Source organism: Fundulus heteroclitus, chromosome 4 (genome assembly GCF_011125445.2).
Source record: "Fundulus heteroclitus isolate FHET01 chromosome 4, MU-UCD_Fhet_4.1, whole genome shotgun sequence".
NCBI lineage: Eukaryota > Metazoa > Chordata > Actinopteri > Cyprinodontiformes > Fundulidae > Fundulus > Fundulus heteroclitus.
In genome coordinates this window covers 34,255,975-34,268,734 of record NC_046364.1, presented here as the reverse complement: position 1 = coordinate 34,268,734, position 12,760 = coordinate 34,255,975, and the positions used below count along the sequence as shown (strand labels likewise).

General features: G+C 39.5%; 3 protein-coding genes across 5 annotated transcripts in view; all 3 read left to right on the top strand.

The window, feature by feature from the left end:
- Positions 1–12,760, top strand: part of LOC118562987 — a 137,333-nt gene that overhangs the window by 13,257 nt on the left and 111,316 nt on the right. The gene's annotated exons all lie outside the window — the stretch shown is intronic.
- LOC118562985 (diphosphomevalonate decarboxylase-like) lies at positions 396–7,690 on the top strand. The gene is made up of 10 exons (XM_036136436.1): positions 396–583; positions 816–886; positions 1,733–1,847; positions 1,950–2,099; positions 2,233–2,432; positions 3,611–3,685; positions 3,783–4,001; positions 4,397–4,512; positions 6,779–6,887; positions 6,979–7,690. Exons 1-10 carry the CDS (start codon positions 508–510, stop codon positions 7,057–7,059), a joined length of 1,212 nt encoding a protein of 403 aa, XP_035992329.1. The 5' UTR covers positions 396–507; the 3' UTR covers positions 7,060–7,690.
- On the top strand, positions 8,888–12,038 carry LOC105919725 (cytochrome b-245 light chain). The gene is given in 8 exon segments (XM_036136455.1): positions 8,888–9,084; positions 9,352–9,421; positions 10,349–10,391; positions 10,393–10,424; positions 10,529–10,609; positions 10,801–10,813; positions 10,815–10,883; positions 11,239–12,038. Coding segments are annotated over 8 exon segments (555 nt in total). The 5' UTR covers positions 8,888–9,026; the 3' UTR covers positions 11,428–12,038.

Here is a 12,760-nt window from a genome sequence, read left to right as displayed (position 1 = left end):
ACTAATATTCAGTCAGAGAAACTGCATTTTGGATTTCCATTAGAAAGCCACAATCATAAAAAAAAAATACGGAAGTAAATATATCCTTCTCTGTATGCGTAGGGCCTTACTTATTTTTAAGATTCAAATATTGAGGTGAATTGTTAAAATAAATGAACTTTTTGGTGATATTTTAATTCATCAAGGTGCTGCTGTAGGTTGCCTTTTGCACATTTAGGTTGCTGCAGGGAATGTCCCTCGGTAGGTGTGTGTCCTTGCCCCACATCTGCGCGACCGTGGTCAGATGGCTTCTGATTGGCCACTTGGAGCTCTCCGGCAAGGAAACCTCCGCCTGATTGGTGGAGGGTACGACCACATGTTTATGATCAGCCAATTAGATTCGCTCGCTATGAAAACGCTACAGTGTGCTCGAACGAGCTACAGAGATCATGCTAAACCCACGAAAGTCTTCGTACCGAGGAGGTTAGACTTCACAGGTTGCAGTATTAGCGCAAAACTCGGTTTACTATGCCTGAAGACAGCGTGGACACGCCGTGTCTAGTTACGTGCACCGCTCCGGTGAATATTGCTGTCATTAAGTACTGTGAGTATCTGTCCGCCTGGACTTGGTTCATTTAACCTCAGCTGTGCTGGTTATAGTACTGATTCATAGCCAAAAGCCCTTTATATTAGTTTTGCATGGTGATTTAAAGGCTCTGTATTTGTGACTAATTAAGTAAAAAACATTATTTTGTAGTCTTTTAATGTTTAATTGTGTGACTGCTGTATTAACTCGTCTCTTTGCTGTTTACTGTATCAACCGCCTTATGTTACAGGGGGGAAGAGGGATGAAGATTTAATTTTGCCCATCAATTCATCGTTGAGCGTCACTTTGCATCAAGACCAGGTTGGGGGAAAAAAACATCTATTTGCCTTTTATTTACACCTTAATGTTTAACAAAATGTGTTTTCTTTTCTTTTTAGCTCTTTATAAGATAGTAACTCATAAATAGACAACTCATAGTGTTGTTTTGCTGCGTATTTGCTTACTTGTTGTACCTTGAGTTGCAGTTTCTGTTACCTGCATCAAGGTATTGCTTTTATGTGCACGAAATTCTTTATTCTGCCGTTTATTGAGATCCCAGAGAGAGAGAGAGAAAAACTCAGGCAGCCATAAGGTGGCAATTTAAGTGTTTTACAGTGTCATGAAACTACACAAAAGGATAACTTCTTGTGTATTAAGAGTTTTAAAACTGCTACTAAATGTAGTGTTTGTTGTTACTGTACTCTACATATGCAACAATCATGATTACAACTAAAAGTTAGCGACAACATCCATATAATGGTTTAATCAATATGCTGTTTACAACAGCATTTTTGTTGTTATGTGACAATATCCATGTTGTTTTAAAATGTAGTTTTAGTCTAGATGATCACGGTGTGTGAATATTAAGCCGTCCCATTCCTTGTTTGGATGCCGGAGCTAATTCACGCTTTTTGAACAATAACGTCACTGTCAACAGGTGTGACTGGCTTGATCTATAGCTTTATGAATTTGAACTGAGCCCTGAGAATGTAAAGCAATGATTGGAGAAAAAAATTGACCTTTTTAAAAAAAAAAAAAAAAAAGTTTTTTGGACATTGAGCCGTTTAGATCGTAGTACTACGTGATGATCTCTTCCAGCCTCAGAATGACATCAGTAATTGAATACTATTTAGTATAAACCTGCTGCGCATTATTTGCTCTGTTTAGTTGAAAACGACGACAACGGTTGCGATCAGCAGGACTTTTCAGGCCGACCGATTATGGCTCAATGGCAAAGAAGAGGACATCAATCATCCAAGACTGCAGTCCTGTCTGAGAGAAAGTACGTCATGTCTCTTTAGGAGTTCGTCTTGATATCTGTGGGGTACAGAAATATTAATCTGGTAAGGTGGAGACCATTTTACATTTGTTTTTTTCCTTGTAGTCAGACGACTGGCGAGGAAGAGACGTAACGATGGAGACCCTCGGCCGACTGATTCGGCTGGATTGTCTCAGAAAGTCCACATTTGCTCTGTTAACAACTTCCCCACAGCTGCTGGGCTTGCCTCCTCAGCAGCTGGATTTGCTTGTCTCGGTGAGCCTCTGGATTTCTTGGTGTCCACTGTTGTTAGTGCTCCAAAAATATAAACGATATAGTTATGTTATAGTAATTGAATAGATTTTTACTCGTGTTTTGTTGTTGTTGCTCTTTATATCTTGTGTTGCAGTTCATACTTTGGCTCAGGCATTTGGTGTGGAAGGAGAGCTTTCTGGGATCGCTCGCCAAGGCTCAGGTAGTGCCTGCAGAAGCATGTATGGCGGGTTCGTCCAATGGATCATGGGAAAGGAAGAGGATGGGAAGGACAGTGTCGCCCAGCAGGTGGAGCCAGAGAGTCACTGGCCTGAACTCAGGATTCTTGTTCTCGTGGTAGGTCTGAGTTTGAGGATTAAACTGTTGCAAAAGGTGATAAAATGTTTTTGCCTGTTGTTGTTGCCATATATACTGTATTTCTCTGCAGATAAAGAGTCTCTAGACATGATTATTTGTTTCACAGTCGTTAAAAACATTGAACATTTGTTGTCTTAACTTTTTTTTTTTTTATAAACATGCATATATTTTCTGTAGTTTTTGATAAAATTGCCTTTTCAAACTTTATGACTTGCCTGAAATGTTTTCAGTATCCGTCTACAAATGTCTCATATTAAGTAGGTGGGATTTTGACCTATTTCTCTTCAGGGAGCTGGTGTAATTAAGTCAAGTTTTTAGGATACTTGTCTCACACACACACACGTTTCAGATCTGGTCGTTTCATAAATAATAAGGCGGTATGCTTAATATATTTCTTGTCCTTTTTAAAAGACCCTAAGCCTCAACTTCCTGGCTGATAACTTGAGTTGTTGCTTTAGTGTTTGCTTTTGGTCGTTATGGCCAAACACTTCAACTTTAGTTTCATCAGACCACACGAGATGAGTCCAAACATGTAACTCTCCCAAAAAATGGAATCTGACTTTTTGGTGTTGCGTGTCGACTAATGGCTTCTTCCTCATAGAAGAAGTCACTTTGGCCTGCCAGCTGTAACCAGTCCAGGATCCTTTCTAGCTTGCTCTTCTTTGATTTGCACATTTTTCACCAAAACATGTTCTTCTCACTTCTTTCCTAAAAAGAACAATAGCTGGACACCTCCTTGCTGTCTTTACATGCTTAAAATGTGACTGTGGCACCTTCAGGCATCTGGGAATCACACCCAAGGAAAAACCAAACTCGAGGAGGTCCACAATTCTCTTCCTGATATCTTGCAGGATTTCTTTAGATTTTCAGTTTCACACAAGGATGAATCATGTTTAAGTTGGTGACTTAAAATAGATTCACATGGAGGCTCCATTTAACTCAAGTGGTTTGAATTAATCAGAAGCTTAGAAATCCATGACACCATCTTAAAAAGAGTTGTAAACAAGTCTCACATGATACCTGGTATTTAACCAGTAGCAATGCTTTTAGAACCCTAATTTTAGAACCCTAACCCGTTTTGTGTCTCTTTGTAGAGCCGCTGTAAACATCTGTTTTCAGCTGCACATGTGATACAATCTGACGCTCCTTTTTCTTAGGCGAGTGCTGAGCGGAAGCCGATAGGGAGCACCTCCGGGATGCAAACCAGCGTACAAACAAGCTCACTGTTAAAGGTACTTTCCACATTCATGAGTCCTACACCATATTCTAAACCGGAGGGGTTAAAGTAAGAGGATGAGCGTATGCATACCGTTTTTTTGCTGTGCATAGCACCGAGCAGAGGCCGTCGTCCCTCGTCGGATGGTCGACATGATCGAGGCGGTGCGAAGAAGGGATTTTCCGGCATTTGCCGAGCTAACCATGAAGGACAGCAACCAGTTTCATGCCACCTGCCTTGACACATACCCACCTATCTTCTACCTCAACAGTGTCTCCCAGCAGATCATGCACCTTGTGCATCGATATAACAAATACTACGGAGAGACAAGGGTGAGCAAACGGACACTCTGTTCCTAAACAGAGAAAGTCATTTTGTTATTATTTTACCTTCTGTGATACTATTTGAATTAAAATATTACTTTCCTTTTGGCTACAACAAAAAGCTATCTTGATTGTATTTTTTTTATGGATTAAGATACTAAAATACAGTAGGAATGAATTCCAATATGAGTCCATGGAAGATAAAATGAAGTTAACTAATCCTCCTTTACGTTTTGCTATCTGCAGTTGCATTTTCATTTCACACAAATTTGCCTAATTTGTTGCAGCTAAAGTTCTCAGGTTGTGTAATGAAGATGTGAAACCAGCAAGTTTGTTTTTGAAATGAAGGAACAGGAAGACGCGTCTCTTTGGCTGGCGGTCACAGTCTGTTATCTCTCTTGTAGGTGGCCTACAGTTTTGATGCAGGTCCAAATGCCGTGATCTTCACTTTGCAGCAGTTTGTTCCTGAGTTCGTCCAGCTGGTTCAGCACTTCTTCCCCCCAGACAGGAACGGAGACGAGTATGTCGACAGATAACACGCTTAACTATACTTTTTAGTTTTTTAAGAGTATTCTTATTCATTTATCACAAACATTAGAACATAATAAGATAGAAATATTCCTTATTGTCTCTCAGTTGGTGTATTCAGATGTTCCAGCAGTGAAGTAAAAGACAAATGGACACATGCCGATACACACGGGTGAAAAATATAAGAGCAAGAGATGGGGTGAATTTAGGACTTTAAATAAATCTGTACGTTTATTAAAACTGGCATACTCAGATTAACATAAATGTGCATGTAAGGTAATTAAAAAATACGTGTGTGTTTGTTCAGAAAAAACAGGCTACACCAAATGAAAAAAAAAAAATGAAAAAATAGTCGGGATGTTAGCACGTCTTAAGTTTGTTGGGAGCATTGATGATTATATAATGGCTGCTGGGAGGAAAGATCGTGATAACGCTCCTTAGCGGTTTTAGGATGCAGCAGTCTGTCTCTAAAGGAGCTTTCCTGCTGCAACAGCTTCATGCATGGAGAGGGAGACACAGGGATGCTATTTTTGCTGGAGACCTGTCTCCCACCACCTGCACCTGAGGTGCAGGTTTTGGTATCATGCAGGAGGTCTTGACTTGCATAGCTGTGGTACTTTGGCCAGTTTCAGGCACATATTAAACATGTATCCCATGATGCAACATAGTTGATCTGTGCAGCACCTGAGGAGCCTGGAGCTGATGGCATCTGGACTCTTTGATATTTCGCAGCTTGATCCTTACCTAAAGTGTTGAAACTAGGGCTGTACAATTCTTGGCAAAAATCAAAATTGCGATATGCTGTATTTTCTGGACTATAAGGCACACTTAAATTGTTTAAAATTTCTCAAAAATGTATGGTGCGCCTTATATATGATTACCGTTGTGCTCACTTACCCATGTTTGATTCAACAATCTGTTAAATGTGTAAGTACGACTTCGGTTAGCAACAAAGCTGCTCCGCTCAATGGATATTCAGAGCATTACGGTACACTGTGTCACTACCTGATCGGACCCCTGAGCTGTCTACAAAACTGCCTGACTGTAATGTCGAAACTAGAAGTGCGTTCATGTAAGGGGCGGAGTGATATTACACACTTGGGAAGAATATTTAAGTGCGCCTTATAATCCGGTGAGGTTTATGGTCCGAAAAATACGGTACTAACAAAAGTTATCCACTAAAAAGTCAGCTTCATTGTGTGAACAAATAAGACAGAAGAAACAAAAGTACACAACACGTCTAAAAACAAAACTGTGTAGCTTTACAAGAAATTGATCCTGTAAGTTTTCAGAACCATCCCTTTTGGTTTCATGTGGAAGACGTTTTTGCGTTTATTTTACAGCCAGCAAGCGAGGGCAAACGGGGGCAATGCCCCCCCCAGATAGTTGTATTTGATTGAAAGTCCTGAATTTCTGCCATGGCTTCCAGTTTTGGTGTGCCATCCCCAAAATTAGAAATGGCCCACATTTGAGAATGTTATCATGGTGCCCCCTGTTATTTTATACTTGCTTAATATTTCCCTTTTTAGTTTTTAATAAAAGAAGAAAAACGCATACTTTTGTTACATTTGACTTGTCCAGTACCAGATTAAGGTCTGTTTTTGAAAACGTGACTATTCACCTAAAGCACATCGCATGTCTTACAATTAATAAAGTTCGGTAACTTCTTTGTGGACTTATGAAAGCGGACTCAAGCACCATGTTTCGCTGAGCATTTCGGTCAGCATAGAGCTCCTGCGATCATCTGCACAGGTTTATCAAAACGGGTTTTGTCCCTAAGCTTTTGTTTTAGTTGCTAGTTGGAGCTCAAAGGAAATGACAATCCTCTCATCAGTGCGTTTAATCAAACCAGTGATGTAAAATATGTCTCTGGGGCCTGACCTGTACTTCCTGGGCCAGGGTGTAGAAAGGGTACCTTTTCATTTGGACTGCATACATTCACTGAGAAATGTCCATAAATGTGTTGGGAATTCCCCTCATACCGCACCTAATCGTTTGGGCTTTCGAGAATTATCAGAAAAGAGCTTAAGTCTGGATGAATTTGACAGGAGCACAAATCTAGATGGAGAGAAGCTTAGCCATAAAGCTCTGGACCATCCAGTTCAATAACCTTCCAGGTCTCTCCGCGTTTAATTACAGAATTACGAAACAACAAGCTGATGTCACCAAAGCTGCTGAAACGCACGTTTACCTAGGAGGGTGTGTTTGGTCTCAGTTACCTGGGATGATGTCACTGAGTGTTTGCTCCTTATCTCTAGTTTTATTAAAGGTCTTCCAGTCAAGTGTGCTGCTCTTCCCGTGGAGCTGAAACAGAGTATTGGCCTAGAGCCCGTTCCAAAGGGAATTAACTACATCATTAGCACAAAGGTATGAAAAACAAACATACATACATAGAATGACCTTTTTTATTTATTTTTTTATTTTTTTATTATTTTACTCACATGATCTCACATTTTAGGCTGGACCAGGCCCACGTGTTGTTGAGGATCCATCTCAGCACCTCCTCTCAGCCGAAGGTTTACCAAAGAAAATGGTCTGAGGAGCCTCTACTCTGCAGAAACTAGCCTTGCTCTACGGCAATGAGTCTTACTCCTGATCTGAAACTTACAAGATGAAACATGTTATTTTTTTTTTTAAATCATTCAAAAAAACCTGTAAAAAACAAAAACTGTTTTTTATAAGATTTTATCACATAATAAGTCTCTTTAGCTGACAGTCTTTACAAAACAGCTCATTGATTACTCAAATGTATTGTTTAGCATTTAGTTGCCTTCAGTGGAAGCTGTACAGTCACATTGGAGATTAATGTGTACGCTGGCACCAGGTTTAATACTTTTTATTTTATTTTACTGAGGTCTCCCTGGACATTTTTAATTTTTTCTAACAATGTTGAAATTAAACCTTAGCTATGTTCAGGCCAGCTGACAACCTTGTCTTGGGCCAGGACATCTAAGATAGATTTCCACGCATAACGTTCTGTAACTAGCAAAAAGTTAAGTAATATTTAACTTTTTAAGACGTGATGGATACTATATTGTATCTCTTTCTCCAATGTTCTGCTTCACTCTCCTCTTCCCTTCTTTCCCTCCTATGCTCTTCCTACCTTTGTTTTTTTTATTATTAGTTTTCCAGTTTAGAACAGTTTCAACAGTAGAAAGCTAATCTAAAAAGATTTTTTTTATTGTACATTGTCATATGTAATAATTTGAATTGAATTAGAAATATAGGTCCCATACCTCTACTAAAAGGACAATTAGGAAGACAAAATAAACGAAAATTTGTTTTTGTGAGTTAAATATTAGGCCTAAGTTTTGTTCAGGAGTATACCTGTAAGTAGATGCCTTGAGGGCCCCCTCCACCTTGGGCTTGGGACCATTGACCCGGTTTTCCCCACCTGTCAGCGGCCATGGCTGTGTGGATGCAAATAACGAAACCTGACAAAGTTCTGTATTTTCAGGTGTTTTTTTTTTCCCCCCTCTTTATTTCTTCAAGTAATTTTTTTTATGCCTTGAAAACTAAACTGAGCTATCCGTGAACCTTTTTGGCATGTTTTGCCATTGGCTCCAACTCAAGATACCGTTTTTGAACACACTGTTTCCAGTGGATCTTTATGTTTTCTCTGTTTTTACATTCACAGGTGTTGAAGTTTCTTAAACATGTTTTATTTTCTGCAAGGCGAAGATATTTTTTTAAAATATTTACTGCAAATCAAACTGTTTTACATTTTGGAAAATCTAACTTGTTTGCCTTTTAAAAGAGAATAGACTTACCTATTGGTAACACTGGCTTTTAAGATTTGAGAGTATTTATCAGTATTTGTCTTATAGTGAGGACTGAAGGCAATAATTGCGTTCATAAAGATAAAAATTATCTTACTGCATATCTCTTGGGAAATCGTTTAAATTGCATTTTCTTTTTCTATCCAACGATACGTGGATATCTAAATATTGAAAGGTGTTAAAATAATTATAGTAAAGTTTTTTTTATGATCAGTTATTTTGGGTCTATCAGATTGATTAAAGTTGAATAAAATATATTTTTGTCAAGACGATAGTATCTGCTTGGTCATTATTATTTTATTATTATTTTATTATTATGACTTGTTTTAGTGTAACAAAGACTCTGCATGTTGGGGAAATAAAAGTTCTATTTGCGTGAAGAGAGTAGGGATAAAAGTGGCACAGTAAACACAAAAACAGGTTTGGCTTTAGCCGCCTGGGTTGCACCGGCGCTCATTTCCTCCCATCGTTTCCTTGAGCCGTCCGGTAAGCTGCAGCTGTCGAACCCTTTCCACTCTAAGGTGCAGGCAACTATTTTTTTTATTTTATTTTATTTTTCGGAAATGACGGGCGGAGCTGGGCCAGGTTGGCGCAAGCCCCGCCCCCCCCCCCGCAGGACCTTAAATAGGTGCGCCTCGTTTCGCGTAAAACAGCCTCTTCCTTGTGGAGCTCCGCGGCGCATCAGCGAGACTTTTTGTTTTTGGGAGCAGCCGTCCAGGTGGTCGAGATGGGGAAGATCGAGTGGGCGATGTGGGCCAACGAGCAGGCTCTGGCTTCGGGGCTCAGTGAGTATCAAAGCGTTGCGTCTAAATAAATAAAGCTCGTTTAAAACCCCTTTGGGAAAAGAACTTTTGAACTTTATAACATGCAAGCTGTGCCTCCTCCCCCCTTTTCTCTCTGTCTCAGAGTTTCTGCTTGGATAATTGGCTGCAACCTTGTAATAAACTGTGATAAAAGTTATGAACACGGATCTGGTTTTTAGGCGTGGGGTTAACAGATGGTGCATTGTTGTATTTTTAATTTTTTTTTACCTTCCTGTTTCCTTCTTTCAGTTCTTCTTACTGGAGGAATAGTGGGTGTGGCTGGCCAGTTCAGAGGCTGGGAGTTTGCTGCCTATGCAGTGTATCCTTCACACCTGGCGAGGCCTCACATGCCCCTCATCAGATTCAAATGAGGGAGAGATGTCTTCCTTTTTTACAGAGTGTTTCATTTAGTCCTTCTCTTTACGCAATTTGCAACTGTAGTCAACTCCTCCTAGTTATAACTATGTAAGAAAAACATTCTAAGGGCTCATTAAATAATTTAATGGTATGACACATCGCCCTCTGGGCTGATCACGGTAATTTTTTTTTCCTGTGTTAAAATTTAACCTAAGCTTTGCCAAAGTGTGACAATTATTTATGACCGATGAAACTACAGCAAATGACAAAGGTTTGCCCTAATTGAAAGTGACAAACTTTAAACAAGTATTAAACAAACTGTTTTTCATTAAGCCCACATTTCCATACTAAATAAAATGTTTTTATCTATATGTAAGTCAAAAGTGATCGTTATTAACCAAAAGCGCTTTAAAACAGCAGTCTAAATAATTAATCTATGTAATTCGTTTACCTTAGTTATTTGGGTTACTGAAACAAATGGACTTTTGGATAATGTAGTTTATTGAATATGACTGTATATACATATCAAGTCATGAATGGGTTCTATATTTTGAAATTACTTTGTCACTGCATCCCATAAAATACATTTACAAGGTTCCTGGTTGCATTTACACTATAATGAAGAGTTGCTTTAAAGCTATGTTAGGGATTAAGTAAAAATAAGCATTATTAGATAAAATGGGAAATTTACTTGCAGACTGTAAGTGTATGTATAGCCTTGCAAACCAGTGTGAGCACAATGCTGTGCAGTAGATGTGGTGTTGTCCCGCCATAAGTTAGTTTGTTGGACAGTCAATGGCCTGTTTTGAATATACTTGCACCTTTTTTTTTTCTTTTGTTGGATAATATTACCAGAATGATTAAAGTGTCAGCCTTGACTGAAAACTAGTGCTGCTGGTTGTGTTGTGTGTCTGCTTGAGATACCGAGAAGCAAAGAGGGCCAAGGGGACAAGTGTGGAAAGAACGTAAGCAGTGCTACATGTTTCTATATTACCTTCACTGCCCTTTAGTCATGTTGGATAATCCATTAATATGTGATCGTTATTTCTAATTTGCTGTCTCTTTTTAGAGGCCAGTACTGCTTCACAGTATGCGTGAAAGCTTCGGACCGTGACGAGGAATACTACGTCAGAGCTTTCTACACGCCGCTGTGAGTTTATTTTGTCCTTCTTGTAGCCCATGTAGGGAATCTACCTCGCTGGGTTTGTGGGCTACAAATGTGGATTGGTCGGACAGCCAGCTCACTTCTCCAAAACCGCATTCCTCCTCTTCACGTGTATCCCTACAACAAAAGGCCCATCATACAATGCAATTCTCCCCTCTTTTGTTTTCCCTTTCCAGCATCTGTGTTCCTGGGAGGTTTTATGCTTGCGACCGTCCTGGGGTGTGTCTGCCTCGGCATCGCCAGCCTCATCTACCTGGCAGTAAGTCGGTGTCGTTTTTTTTTTTTATGACATTTAGGCCCCATTTCGGCTGGTTGATAACTGTGAACTCTAAGAAAGGAAGTACAGAAACAAGGAAACTGGAACAAGGAAGTGATTGTTTCACAGTCTTCCACAGTTGAGACATGACCTCAAAGTTATGAAACCTGACCAGTCGGATGTGTTGCCGAACTGTTCAAAAAGGTCCAAATGGTCAGCCTAAAGTGTAGTTGATGCAGTTTTATACCTTTTTGCACGTAATTATGCGTGGGGAAATGACCAACGGGCCATGTTTTTCAGTGTTACTAACTAGACAGATGCTCAGCAGCCACTCGTTACCGTGTCTTGATTTTCCCAGGCGGCTATTCGAGGTGAGCACTGGGAGCCTATTCTTCCACGGAAGGATGTGCGAAAGCCGGTCGCAGAGAGCATCAAGAATCCTCCACAGAATCCCCCACCGCGACCTCCTCCAGAAATGCGCAGGAAACCAGCGAAGGAACTGGAATCATCGGCCTATGACAACCCCATTGCCGTTACGGATGAGTAACCAGTCCAGGGCTTTGTCCTCACTACCCCCCCCCCCCCACTCCCCAATACACAGTCATTGCTGGAGCTTACTGGATTCTGTGACTCTTTTTAAAGATGAAGAAAGTTTGTTGATGCCACTGAGGGGCAGTACCTCAGCAAACACTGGAAGTATATAATTCAGGGGAAAGTCAATGAAGAAATAAAGTGTTTTTTATTTTTACATTTTTGAAGAACAAAAAAAAAAAAAAAAAGTGCTGCAGAAGGCAAGTGTAATTCTGTAGCGGCTAGACTCCAACCAAGAACAACTACTGTCACTTTAGAGTACTGTATGTTAGTGCTTACTGGTCTGATGATGCAAAGGTCACGGCCTACGGCTGCTTTCTGTTCAAGTTGTTTATGTTAGTGTTGGCATGCTTATATCTTACAGTAGCATGAATTGTGTACCTGAAATCGTTAAGTCCTACGTGTTTGAAGGCTATGGCTTACACTTGTCTAGTTTTACGATACTATTTATCCCTTTAGACATTCATTGGAGAAACTTGGCCTTTTCTGGCTGATATTAGCCAGTTATTATACATTTTATGTTAGTTATATTTGTGTTGTAAATAAATGTATTGCTCCTTTCTATCATCTGTTGTAGATCTGTTTTTGTCCTTTCCTTAAACCCAGCAGCCCCCAGTACTGGGGGAGGAACCGAACCTTTACTGAAAATTGTCTTTTGTTAAAAATAGCTAATTTGGTATCCACAGATTATCTAAGACTATTGAAATGGAGATTGTAATTGCTGAATTAAATGCAATTAGATTTAAGTTATTTTGAGGAAACGTTTTGAAATGACATTTGCAACTTTCCCCTTTTGCAACAAATGGATTTCAGTACTGTAAAATGTCCCTTTGTCTGTAGTAGGGTTTTTTTTTTTCTTCACATTTCTGCTACACGAGATCCATTTATTTTGATGAAGGCAGTGGCCGATTTATTTATAGGTTGCCTTGTAAAACAAGTTTTGCTCGTTAGTCATTTCGTTACTCATGCTGTGGGTTTTATTTTTCTGTTCTTTCCTGTTAGAGGTCACATCTGAACTCTTAAGGAGATGCAGGCTGTTTGGAAACCTCAGGCATAAAAAGATGGTTCCTTATTTCAGCCAGTCTAGTTAATTTGTTTTTTTACATTAAATCTAAAATATAGTTAATTTCTTAAAACATTTTTAAACATGTAAGACTGAGCTCAGGTCCTATTTTGGCAGATTGAAGTGTAGAAACTACTTGATTTCTTTATTAGATTTATTTAAATGAGAGGGAGGGAAATTCCAGGGTTAATTCTCTAATGATGCCTTCTGCTACACAGACTTAAAA